We start from the raw sequence: 12,598 nt of genomic DNA, 5'->3' as shown, positions 1-12,598 counted from the left end.
ATATACTACTATGTATTAGTTTAAGTATGTATCTGACTGAAACAGTTAAAACATGTTGGATGATGCATTAATAAAAGAGACTTTATTTAAAGGATGATCGAGACTTATTTTATACATTTAGCATGTGTGTCTCTGTTACCTCAAAGTCGTGGGGGATGCTAAGAGTAGAAAAAAAGTAACTTAGTGGTTTACTTGATTACTCTGTGAATGTGAGGAAACTTCCACTGCTACACACTTGCATGCTCAAGCAAATATTTGAGAACTATGTTAAAATTTTAAAATTAAAAACACTGCAGTGTAAACTATATATTAATACTCATGAAGTGAAATCATCTCAGTTATTTGGAGATCAAATTATATTATAGCTATAACATCACAATGAGCTCTAGTATGTCATCAGTAATGTGCACCATACTTCACTCTAAGGCGTCGGTCGAACTACCGCTTTGATGTGCTGGGGTAGAGAAGCGCAGCGCTGAAAGATGACACGACCTCAGATGAGGCTGAGACAGCGAGCTTTCCAGCTTTTAAGACGAGTCGTACTTGGTCTCCTCGCCTCAGTGAAAGAATCAGGCTCGCTGACGTTGAACTGGTGCAGTTACAGAGTTCGTGTGAATGCAGAGCTGTGACGCCAGACATGAAACCAGCAGAGTTCAGCCTCTGGATGCTGCGACTAGACACAAATAGGACTGCGTCAACCTTCTCTCCTTGCTCGGGTGTCAGCACAGCGGTCACCAGATAACGGCCATCCATCGGAGCTGTGAAGATGCCTGAGAACACATAACGATGCAGTTAGTTGAGATTCTTACCAAACACAGTGGCTTCAATATTTATGCAACTATTTAATCGATTTGCTTTCAATTTTGTAAAGTTACTAAGCTCCAGAGGATTCAGGCTAATAATCTTGGCTTTTCCTGTAGCACCAAGATTATTTTCAGCAACTTCATAAGACTATTTTAAAGTCGTCGTCCGTCCCCCCCAACCCCCACCCACGCTTAAACAATTTATCAATGAAAAATCAACAAACAAAAAAACCCCCAACTAATTTATAAATCCAGAGGAAAATATGGGGTAAGACTAAAATAACAGATACCTGTCTGAGGGTCGTAATGTCCACCATCATTGACCAGCACCTCGTTGAATCGGATGATACCGACAACTCCTTGAAACGGTGGAAGAGTCAGACCAGCTGAGAACGACACTTTCTCCCCTGAATACAGGAAAGGAAACATCACAGGCTGCCAAACATGACGATAGCAGAGGCAGGAATTTGAATAATCAAAGTCTGACCTGAAGCCATGACACGTTTCAGAGGAGGGGGTCTGAGAGGCATGCTCACATCTGTTGATCAAATAAAAACAGCTTCATTCACTCTTCCTGCGCTCGGCTGTAATGCAGGACATTTAAAAAGGAACACTTACCTGAGCTCACGTGAGTTCTGGTCTGGAGGATGTCGGTGGGTTTTTGTGGGGATGCTATGAAACAAAACAAAAACATAAGTTGCGCGAAACAATGTTGTGTACTGCATGTGCGGTTGTGGTTGTGTCTCACCTGGAGCTCCAGCAAAACCCTGAACAGGCATCATGATCCCATCTGTTCCTTTGGGCAACTTGGATGAAGTCATCTCTCCGGGGGGTCCCGCCTCTCCGGTTTCCATCACAGGCAGCTCCGAGAGTGAGGTATTCATGGGGCCAGCAAATACCATGGGCCCCTTACTTGACCCTTGGGGCTGTCTTGTGTCAAACACTCTAACCGGAGCACCTGAATAGAATAGATATGGAGTGAGGGATGGGGAAAGGCTAAAGGTCGGTGAAAAACACATGTCTGGAGGGCAGATGCTTTAAGAGACGATACACAACCAGCTGATTTGTTAAACATCATGCCTATAACTCAATGGCACATTCTTGCAGTCATCTTTCTAATATTACATTTGATGCTACTTTATCTTAAGAAACACCTTAATTCTTCATGGCACATTTTAAGCAAGGTGCTGGTATCTTTCCTCAGATTTTGGTCCTTGTTAAACATGACAGCACTGAGCAGTTGCTGCAGATTTGCCAGCTGCACATCCATGATGTGAATTTCCTGTTTCAGGACATCCCAAAGGTGCTCTGCTGGGTTGACATCTGGTGACTGTGGAGGGCATTTGTGTGCCTAGAACTCCTTGTCATGTTCAAGTAATCACTTTGGGATTTGATGTTGTTTTATCCTCCTGAAAGCAGACATCAGAAGATGGACACCGTGTATTCATAAAGGGATGGAGAGGTTCACCATTACACCACCATCACCAACCTGCACTGTAGCTATAAGGCAGGATGGTTCATGCTGTTTATGCAAGATTATGACCCTAACATCTGAATGCTGCAGCAGAAATGGAGATTCATCAGATCGGAAAACACTGTCCCAGTTTTGTTGAGCCTGTGTCAACTGTAGCTTCAGCTTCCTGTTCTTATCTGACAGAAGTAGCAGTAGTAGGAGTGGTCTTCTGCTGCTGTAGCACATCTGCTTCAAGAATCAATGTCTTGTATATTCAGAGATGCTCTTCTGCATACCTTCGTTGTAATGAGTGGTTATTTGAGCTATTATTTCCTTCCTGTCAGCTTGAAGCACTCTGGCTACTCTCCTCTGACCTCTGACATCAACAAGACACTTTCACCCAGAGAACTGCTGCTCTGTTTTTTCTTTTTCTGACCATTTTCTTTAAGTCTTAGAGAGCAGATCAGCAGTTTCTGAAATATTCAGTCGAGCCTGTCTGGCACCTACAACCATCCCATTCAGAGACACATTCTGATGCTGGGTTTGAAATTCAGCAGGCAATCTTCATCATGCCTGCATGCCTAAAAACAGTGAGTTGGTCCAGTGTGATTAGATAGTTGGATTGATCAGATAAACAGGTGTTCCTAATAAAGTGTCCAGTGAGTATAGCATGTCTGTGAACAGAAATCTGCTATAATAAGACGATTAACACCTCCTGATATAAAACCGGTTATAATTTTCAGATGGTATAATTTTTTAGACCATCTAATATAAAAGCTACATCTACTGCTATATGTACATGCACATAAAATACAGAAATGTGATTGATGCATAATAAGCAATCCTGCACACAGATGAAGTGGGCCTAAAAACGAATCCAACACAAAGTGCCAAAACTGCAGTATCTACACTTGAGGCCGACTCCATAAGCAAGTCAACTGCCAAGTTTTTGGTAGGTTTAGAGAACCAATCATTACTTAGCCTTATGTAGCAAAAGTTGGGATACTTTACGAGGGAAGAAAGTCATGATGGGTGGAATCTGTAGGCTGCAACTGCAAATCATCAGCGTATTTTTGTAGTACCCCCTCCCAAAGCCACTGAGAACAGCAGTTTCAACTTTGGGCCAAGCAATGCTGTGGTGCTGTGCTGGTGTCAGTTTTTTGACACTTGAACCACTTGGTTCCCAGACCTCCTTTGGTGGAAGCAGTGCTTTTAGATTCCCGTGTTAAAATGTCCAACAACAGAAGGAAATATATTTATAATCTGGTACAAAAGAGAAAATGGCTTTGTTATTGCTAATTTTCTTGTTCGTGACAACTGAAGGCAGGGCGTATTTTTGTAAAATGCAACTGCTTAAATATGAGGGTAAAAGTTGCACGATTAAGGGCGTGGTTGCTCTGAGTGGCAGGCCAGTGCTGCCAGCTGTCAGCTACATGTTGTACCAACAAATCTCAGTTATTGAACTGAACTTCTCAACTATATTTCTGGTACTGGTGCTTACTGGAAGAAAGCTTAAGTGTTTGAGTGCCTAATGAGAAATGTCTGCACACCTGAAAGAACAGTAGGTGATTCAGAAGAAAGCAAACTTTATAAAAAACAATTAAACAGAAACCCCACACATGACCACACATAACCTCAGTTTTATCTGAAGCAAGAAGACATGCCTGCTGTTTAACTAATTGGTGTGTGTCATCTGGCTTCAGATGAAGCTGATAAAGCATAGCAATACAATTTGATGCTGTGCTCTCTAATATCTCTCTCTAATATATCTCTTTTTGCCTATGGGAAGCATGTATAATGTAAATAGAGTTCACAAACCAAAGGGTGAGTACGCCAACCCTTTTTTCGATAGTTGCCAATGGTTGAGTGCAGAGATCAGGAGTTTGGATGGCATCTTACACTGTAAGATGCTCCTGGTTGTGCTTCCACCATATGGGTTTCACATTAAGCAACACTAAAGTGCGTTTCCAGCAGTAACGCCTGACAGTCGATAGAAATGTTAAACATTGTTTATTCAGTTTTTCAACTTCCAAGAAACCTGCAGTTGTTTTCACGATTAAAGTACGGCTACTGCTGACCCTCATTAACAGGCTAGCAGCGAGTGATTATCTGAGCTTGTTATTAAAGACATTAACAGAGAAAAAAGACCCCATTATCCATCATTTACCAAAACCACACATCCTGGTGCATTCACTAACCTACAGGTGAGGTGAACCATTGGTGTTTATCATCTAGTGATCTTTCCAGCTTCAGGCACATTACTCATTATTGTTACTCTTTGGTCTACAACATCTAAGTTGCTCTACCAAAAAGGAAAACCAGCACATAAAAGACATACCAGCAGCATACCAAGATACGGCCACATGTTCAATCGCCACACAGCTTATCCCCTCACCCCGGGGAAAAGGATCGTTCACTGCAGAAGCCAGAGAAATCTGCTTGTTAAACGCAACATGTGCAGAGAGACCAGCCCGTGGCAGTAAAACAGCACAGGGGGTGTGTGTCTGTGAATGTGCACATGTGCATGTGTTTCACTGGTCTGTGTTTCTCGGTCTTGTCGCTCCTCGTACAGGGCGAGGTAGATTCTCTGGAGAGTCGTGTTTGATCTGAGGGACTGTAAAGCGTTTTCAGACGCAGTGTTACAAGGATAAAAGACGCAAACTAAGGATGTATGCCTGCACACAAAAATGCTTGTCCTGATGAAAGAGATTAGCTGTAAACAAATGCAGCTTGATCTACCATCCACCACAGATTTTCATTCCCCCACCAAAGCAGCATGGGAAATCCTCCCTCTGCTGTTATTCCCTTAACCGCCTGATCCAGGCTTCAACAGCCCCTTGTGTCACAAGAACTGCCACTTTCCACATTACATACCGCATTGTAATAACTGCAATTTGGTGCATATTGACTTTATGACTCACCAAAAACACATTAAGCCCTTAAGGATATGATTTAGAAATCAATAAATCCAGCCTAAGAATTTCATGCTTAAAGTACCCCAAAAAAAGGGGTTGTTGCACAACATTTCTGTCGGAAATAATGTCACACCTCCTCCACCAGAACAATGAAGCATACATGAGCAGCCACAGACAGCAGCACACAAACAGTGAGGACTGTGTTTTTCTTGGGGGCTTTTCTACAGGTCCCATCTTGTTTTTGGTTCATGGGGTTATCATATTTGACCGCTGACCAGAGTGTGTGTGCCTTATCTCTAACAGGTCATTAAACTACAAGCACCAACCACAAGCCTTGTCACAATCAGGAAAGCATGCTTTCTAATCTCAAGAGGTTTCCATAATAGAGCTGTACTTTAAGAATCTCAGATCTCCTTGTCAAACATGAAAAGGATGTGTTTTAACGCGAGGGATTATGGGGAAATGGGTATGTTTAAATATGCAGACATACATGGCAATACAGTATATAAGGCAAAAACAGTGTTTGTACAATTCCAACTTTAACATTGAGCTTTAAAGGCTGTTTGTTATTACCACCTTTAGTCTATTTGATATTGCATGGTGTTTTTCTGTGTTCATTATTCCATTAATTTGGAGCAGATCCCCAACACCAAAGGCTGAAATACAGCGCCAAACCATGACAGAGCATCCACCACATTTTACAGTGTCTTCTTCTTTTCTGACCTCATCTGTACATGCTGACAACCACTTGGAATCATCATTCCATAAAACCTGTTGCAACTGATTTTCAGTCCAGTTCTTGTGTAATTTGACATACCTCAGCTCCCGAGTTCACTTCCTTAAGAATGGAAAGATGGCTGTCAGTGGCTTCTTGACAGCCATCCTTCCACCGAGACCATTTCTGATGAGGCTTGAAGGAACAGTATTGGATCGACTTGAATTGGACGGCTAAAAAACCCCAAACAAACCCATGTTTCTCTGAAAACGTTGAGCTACAACGACTGGATTGAAAATGATTGAAAAAGCACCCAATGGCCATCAAAAAAGCTCCAGAAAGCCTTGAGAACTATTCCTTAACAACTCTTTAAAAATTACAATCAAGTCTGGTTCATTGGAGGCAAAATAAGAAGAAATGAAGCGTAGCCCAAGACATTTGCACAGCACTGTGAATGCTGACACGTATCTACTAAATATATTCAGTTAATGAGAGAACGGAGAGGATGGGCACGTGACACACAGATAAAATGCAGAGCTCTAAAAGGAGCAAACAACAGCTCATAACTGCGAGTTAAATCTCTCCTAAACAAAAACTTATATTTACATTCATTTTTCCTAACATCCAATGAAGCTGCATCGCTTGAGACAACATTTGTAAAGCCAGGTTCGTTAAATAATTACAATCATACAGTGTTTATATGCGTGATTACTAGCTTGCAGTCTTCAGGGCTTTTGTAAGCTGAATTTAGCAACATTCAAGTCAAAATTATTTTCGTTAAAAACTAAACCCAAGAGTCAACTGAAATAAAAATAAGGGAAAAAAATCCAAAAGGGGAATGTAAAGTTTATATTTGTAATCACTGTCATATAAACTTATAACTAGAGCAAACACTTACTTTGATCCTTAGTGGCTACTCAGCTTTGAAGAAATAAGAAAAGGTGCAATGGACTCCCTTGAGAAATATGGAGCTCACTGTTGAATGGACAACATCCATGTCATGGTTAGTATGCAGTGAAGAAATGACACATTGCAGCTCTTTCTTTTTAAGGTTCACAACTTGTATGACATCATGGTAAACATCTTGACAGATGGCCTGTGGGACCTCAGAGGAGCTCACAGCGTTCTGTGTTTATTTCAACAGGAAATGAGCTCAACCATGGAAGTTAAAAATGTGAGAACTCCATAAATGGGATTGACGAGTAAGAAGCAAAAAGAAAGTAACAGCACTGCAGAGACTGCGAGCAGCACCTAATCTGCAAACGCTGATGCTCTTGGCTGTGAACGAAAGAGCAGTACCCGAGAGGGCTTTGGTAATCTGTGTGTCTCTATGACAGAGCATTTTCCATGCTCTTCAGATAAGCAGTGCGAGGCAGTACAAGGTAGCTCACAGAGCAAACACAAACTGAGAGCCAAGCACAAAGTGGCCTCTAATGTCTCTTTGAGTGGAAATCATGAACAACATTCCAACTTCCCAATGACATATTACAACACAAACCACGAGGTCGAGTGACAACATTTTCAGTCGTTAGAGACTATTTGGTGAAAATTGGCACGTGAGAGTTGACTATAAATCAGATACAAAACCTCTGGTTTGACTTGGAGTGGACCCAGAACAAGAACTAGTGCCGCTTTATTCCAGATGACCTACATTTATATTCTGGCCAAGAATATTTTTGCTGCATCACCTCCTTGTAAACTGGTAACTTCTGGTCCCAGAGGAGAAGTCCCAGCTCGTAAACGTTATGGGCGTGCTTCTAGTTCATAATTGAAACTGTCAGAGTCAGTCAAGTCCAGCTCAGTCTCATAGGTGCCATTAAACAGCAGACTCAGGCAAAAAGTATGCAACATATGCACCAATATGAAAATTTATACTCTCAGACATGTTCACAGCAACAAAGCCCAACAAACCACGCAGCACCAAAAAATAAGTGAACAAGATCACCCTGATGTTCTAACCATAACACACCCAAAGATTTAAATGCACACAGGTACAGAGTTTATGGGCAAACACACAGATACAAATAAATGCACACTTGGATGCACAAATAAGCCTGGTGAGTAATATTTCTTTATGCCAAAGCATTGCTCAACACAAGTGGGGTCTATTAAATGAACCATGTGTCTTCAATCAGGCTCGCCTGCTTTAACTGAGAACACGGTCAAATGAAAATCCAACTTCCCCTCACTCGCAGACTGAAACACACTCCAGTGGTACAGATTCTCTGGTATACAGTCAGTCCAGGATAAACAAATGAGTTCCAGGTTAGTAATCAAGCTAAAAGCCTGAAATTAAGTGTAGCTGTTTCATTGCCATCTCAGGCTTCGACCACTGAAGTGTCCGTGCATAATTAATCAAATTAACCCTTGTAATGTCCATACATCCTGGGGTCAAAAATGACCCCAGGACAAGAGAATCTGGATGGTTTTCCATTTAAAGCCGTGGCTCTCAGTCTTTTTGTGGCATGCACCATTTCAGAATAATGATTAAAAAAGAAATTTGCCCCACCTTCCACAATTGTTTTTCACTAATAAATAACAACTTGAATATTATATTAGGTCAGCATAATAGCAATGACAAACTATTACATTTTCTTTTCCTAATTTAAAAAATGTTTATAATTTATTCAGATTCACTAGTTTAAAGCTAGTCTATCCATCTTTGAACTCAGGCATTACCTGTATTATAGTAAACTAAAAAGGACATCAGCAGCATCGGTGTTATGGATGGGCGTCGTCCAAAAATGTCACTGTGCCCGATTCTACTGATGGACTTTTACAACTATAAGTAAAATGAAGCCATGTGATTTGGTAATGAAATGTCAATTACTGACACTGCTGACAGGAAGTCAGCGACCCCTTATCGATGTCTTTTTGGAACTAATAAAAACTGTCATCAGCTCATGAACCCACTTTAAAGTCATAAAACCAATTCACTACTGTTTGTTTATTATGAACCAGTTCATGATGTGGTTGTAGAATATAAAGATGGCATCAGTCATCTTACTTTTTCATAAAAGGACAAATTGAGCCTAATTTCCACATTTCAAAGCTGCTTGCTTGTTCAGTATTTCTACTTTAGGCCAAACTGGATCCAGTAATGTCCAAAAGACTGACTAATGCAAGCATGTAAAACTAGCGATAATGTGGAATCCACTGACTGGTGAAGGGTGTGTTTTTTTGCTGGAGGAATCAAATATTTAAAAATAAGAAGAATTGAATCAGTCATACTTTAAGGCAATGAAAAGTGTGTTTGGATTACAGCACAGACATCTTACCTTCATTACCAGGCTGGAGGTCTCTCTCCATATTTATAATGTGTTTTTCGAGAGTCTCACAGATTCCCCTCAGTCCTCCAATGTCTTGTGCATGAGCTCTTACTGTGCCGTTCAGCTGATTCACACAATTCCACAAACCAGTGACGTGCATGTTCAGCCCCTCTTTGATGCTCTGGAGATTACTGGAGATAGGATCCAGCTTGCTGCATAAATTCTCCACATTAACAATACGACTGCCCATGTCGGCAATCTCCTTCTCTACATCTTGTGCCTTTTCCCTGCATTGATCGGCCTCGGCTTCCACCTCCCTGCCCAGCTCATCTAGTCGCTCTCTTAGTTTCTGGTGCTGGGCTCTGTGGAGCGCCAAAAGATCCCTGGCCTCCTGTTCAGTTTCCATTTTAACCTGAGCCCAGCTAGAGTTAAAGCGTTTGAGAGTCTGAGACTGCTGGTTCTCACCGCCTTTAAGGTAGCTTAATTCACCCTTTACATTCTCAATGATATTGCTGTAGTTGAGGAGTTGCCCCTCCAAAGCTGTGATGGCACTTTTCTGGACTATCAGATTAGTCTCCATAGCATCTACAGAGTTTGTGAAACTGTGGAAGTCTTGCTTGAGGTTTTCAACAACAGTTACATGATCTGTGCACTGTTTTGAGCACTTTTGGTTCAAAAGATCGAGTCTGTTCTCCAGAAACTGAACGGAGTCCTTTAGAGTGTTCACGTCTCTCTGCTGAACGTCAGGACTCTCTGGCTCACCACCAGATGGGGAGTTGGAGGTTGTTTTAATCAACAGAGCTGAGAGTCTGTCCTCCATGGAGGACAGTTCATTGTCCATAGTTTCCCTCAGGTCTTTGACAACTTCTTCCCTTTCTTTTCTCAACTTCTCCTCTACAAAGTGGCTCAGTGCAATTAAAGACTTCTCTGTGGTGTTCAAACGAATTTCAAAGTGTTCCAGCTGAGCCAGAACAGAGTCAGATACTTGCTTTTCATTCCCCGGAACAGACAGCTTGGTTTTTAGGTCTTGGATCTCATTGCGGAGGTCAGTTTCCTTTGAATCCATGAGCTCAGCCAGACTGAGGTAGTTGGCTTCCTGTCCTTCACAATTTTCCTGAACTGACAGAATTTTATAATCACAAGAGTTTTTCAAATCTGCCATTTTAATATCCATTCCCTCCATCAGCTCATCTCTCAGGGCGCTGATTTTATCGTCCAGGTAAGCCCGCAGGTCTGCATCATCTATAGAAGGAGCAGAAGAAGCCGTGGACAGAGGGGTCTGGGCATCCATTAATAGACGAATTTGCCCATCATGATGGTTGACGCGACCCAGCAGCTCATCCAAGGTATTGCGCTTGGACTCAAGATCATCTGTGACCTGGTTAATCTTGTTCATGACATCCTCCATTGGTGTTGTGCTGTGGTCAAAAGAGAAGCCTTGTACCTGAATGGTTTCGGTCCCTGCACCCTGTGCACTGGCAGGCTGTCTGAGGTTATTCAGCAGTGTAGCCAGCATTTTACTGGCATCCTCCTGGAAATCCACTCTCAGGTTCGAGGACAGGTCTGTCATTCTTGCTTGCATGTCCAGAACCATCTGCGATAGTCGCTGCACTTCCTCCTCCAGGTGTTGGGAGCTTTGAGATTCTCTTTGACCATGTTGTGCTCTGTGACCTGTTTGACCTCCAAATTGCCCCTGCCCTCCCCGCGGATGGTTACTCTGGCCATCTGTTCATGGTTTTGGAATTGGAGCAATAAAATTAAAGTGAGATGGTTAGCAAAGCATTTTAAACAGTTTCATTTTATTTTGCATATTTTAATGCAAGACTTTCTTATGTTACAGACAAGTCTTTCACCATATGGGGCTGGAAAATGTCCAGAGGCAGCTGGAGCTTGAGGCAAACGCTCTGTTTGGACTGGCTTGGTGTCCTTCAACTCCATGCAGTCATGGCCCTGGTACCTCGGGCAGCACCTCCACGCCAGCTCTGTGACAGTCTTGTAGGCAATCTTGTACGTCGGTCTAAAGTGTGTTTGATATCTGGGAACATAAGACTTTAGTATAAAGTAATATTGCAAACATCTACTAGAAACATATTCAGACAAATAAGATTTCTTGCTATTCTTCTTCTCAGCAATACAAAGTAAACTTGTTGCTAATTAAGACTAGACAAACCCCAGTCTGCTCGTTTCATTAATCATGCAGTTGGCAGGAATCAGTTCCCACCAGTTCCACTCACGAAAACTGCTGGTTCTGTCACCCATGATTAACTACATGTCACTGGTGTATTGGTTGCTCAATAAACAGTAAAGCAAAACAAAGGGGAAGTCAGAGAAATGCCAGCCCATGTCTGCGTTTCTATGACCAGTGAAGGCTGGATGGGAAAATTTTGCTTGCTAATTCTGATATTTTGTTTACGTTTTGCTTTCTTATTTATTTTTATTTTTTATCAACAGTTAAAAACACCCAAAGAAACAAATAAACCCATTCATAGTATTCCCTGATTGCCTATTGTAAGACAGTAACAAAAGTATTGCTTCATATAACAAAATAAATAGACAAAAGAAAAAGAAAAAGAAAAAACCGACAAAAACAAAGAATTTGCCGACCTCCACCTAATATCCAGCACTTCTGGGAACTTACATCACTTGTTGCGCACAGTTTGGCAGCTCCGGTGGACACGGTAAAACCTCCGGCTGTACGAAGCTCTCAGTGCCTCCCACCACAGCGCAGCTCACGTTCTTGTGCACAACGTAGGCGCACCAGTTTCTGCACAAAATCACTTGTTAATCACTCCTGGTGTGCAGCAAAAGCCCGCGTGCGTATGCACAATTAAATGCAAAGTTACGCACAGAAAAGAAAGAGTACTTCACTGACTTGCAGTCATGAGTTCAATAACTGATGTCCAGTTTACTTACTTGTTTCTTTGTCTTGTTTCGGCGCCAGAATATGCGTTTCCCTGAAACATGCTGTACTGAAAAGGTGAGCCAGTGATGAGAGGGAAAACCATTAACAAATGGATAAGTAGGAGTCCGCGCTTCATGGCTGAGATATTTTAAATCCTGCAGTATCCCTTCAGGTTGTAATCAGTAGTGATGATCTTTGGTTTGGAGATCAGTGAAGGCACTGCGGATTGCTCCGTCTCTGTAGCGCACACATCTAAACCAGCTCCTTCCAGCGTCCTTGGATGTGACGTTTCGGGAACCCCTCCAACGCTGACAGATGCGTTTTCTCCAACTTGCCAGTTCTCGCATATACACATGCAAGTGCACATTTCGCTCTCATTTCGCATATAAAACATTGTAATCGCCGTAAATAATATCCGGACGTCTAAATGTGGATAATGATTGATTTTGTTTCAAAGGCACAGTGATTATCTCCGTGCGTAAAATGTGCGCCTAACACTGTCGGTATGCTTAAACTTAAGTAAAGTTTTCAGATTTGCGTT

General features: G+C 42.0%; 1 protein-coding gene across 1 annotated transcript; it reads right to left on the bottom strand.

Moving 5' to 3' along the window:
• Positions 1-63: 63 nt before the first annotated feature.
• On the bottom strand, positions 64-12,324 carry emilin2b (elastin microfibril interfacer 2b). The gene is made up of 9 exons (XM_006795025.3): positions 12,069-12,324; positions 11,794-11,919; positions 11,009-11,190; positions 9,165-10,880; positions 1,552-1,761; positions 1,422-1,475; positions 1,291-1,341; positions 1,094-1,210; positions 64-770 (listed from the first exon to the last, which is right to left on the bottom strand). Exons 1-9 carry the CDS (start codon positions 12,191-12,193, stop codon positions 439-441), a joined length of 2,913 nt encoding a protein of 970 aa, XP_006795088.2. The 5' UTR covers positions 12,194-12,324; the 3' UTR covers positions 64-438.
• Between the last annotated feature and the right edge of the window lie 274 nt (positions 12,325-12,598).

The sequence above is a fragment of the Neolamprologus brichardi genome, chromosome 9 (assembly GCF_056152115.1).
Source record: "Neolamprologus brichardi isolate AB-2024 chromosome 9, ASM5615211v1, whole genome shotgun sequence".
Lineage (NCBI taxonomy): Eukaryota > Metazoa > Chordata > Actinopteri > Cichliformes > Cichlidae > Neolamprologus > Neolamprologus brichardi.
The sequence above is the reverse complement of the archived record's forward strand: the minus strand, read 5'-3'. Positions and strand labels throughout refer to the sequence as shown.

Excerpts from the sequence above, each read along its gene's own strand:
- emilin2b (XM_006795025.3), bottom strand. The coding sequence starts at position 12,193 with ATGAAGCGCGGACTCCTACTTATCCATTTGTTAATGGTTTTCCCTCTC. Across the intron at positions 10,881-11,008 it reads ACATTTTCCAGCCCCATATG|ATGGCCAGAGTAACCATCCG; the intron begins GTGAAAGACTTG and ends AACCATGAACAG. Across the intron at positions 1,211-1,290 it reads GAAACGTGTCATGGCTTCAG|GGGAGAAAGTGTCGTTCTCA; the intron begins GTCAGACTTTGA and ends TCCTGTATTCAG.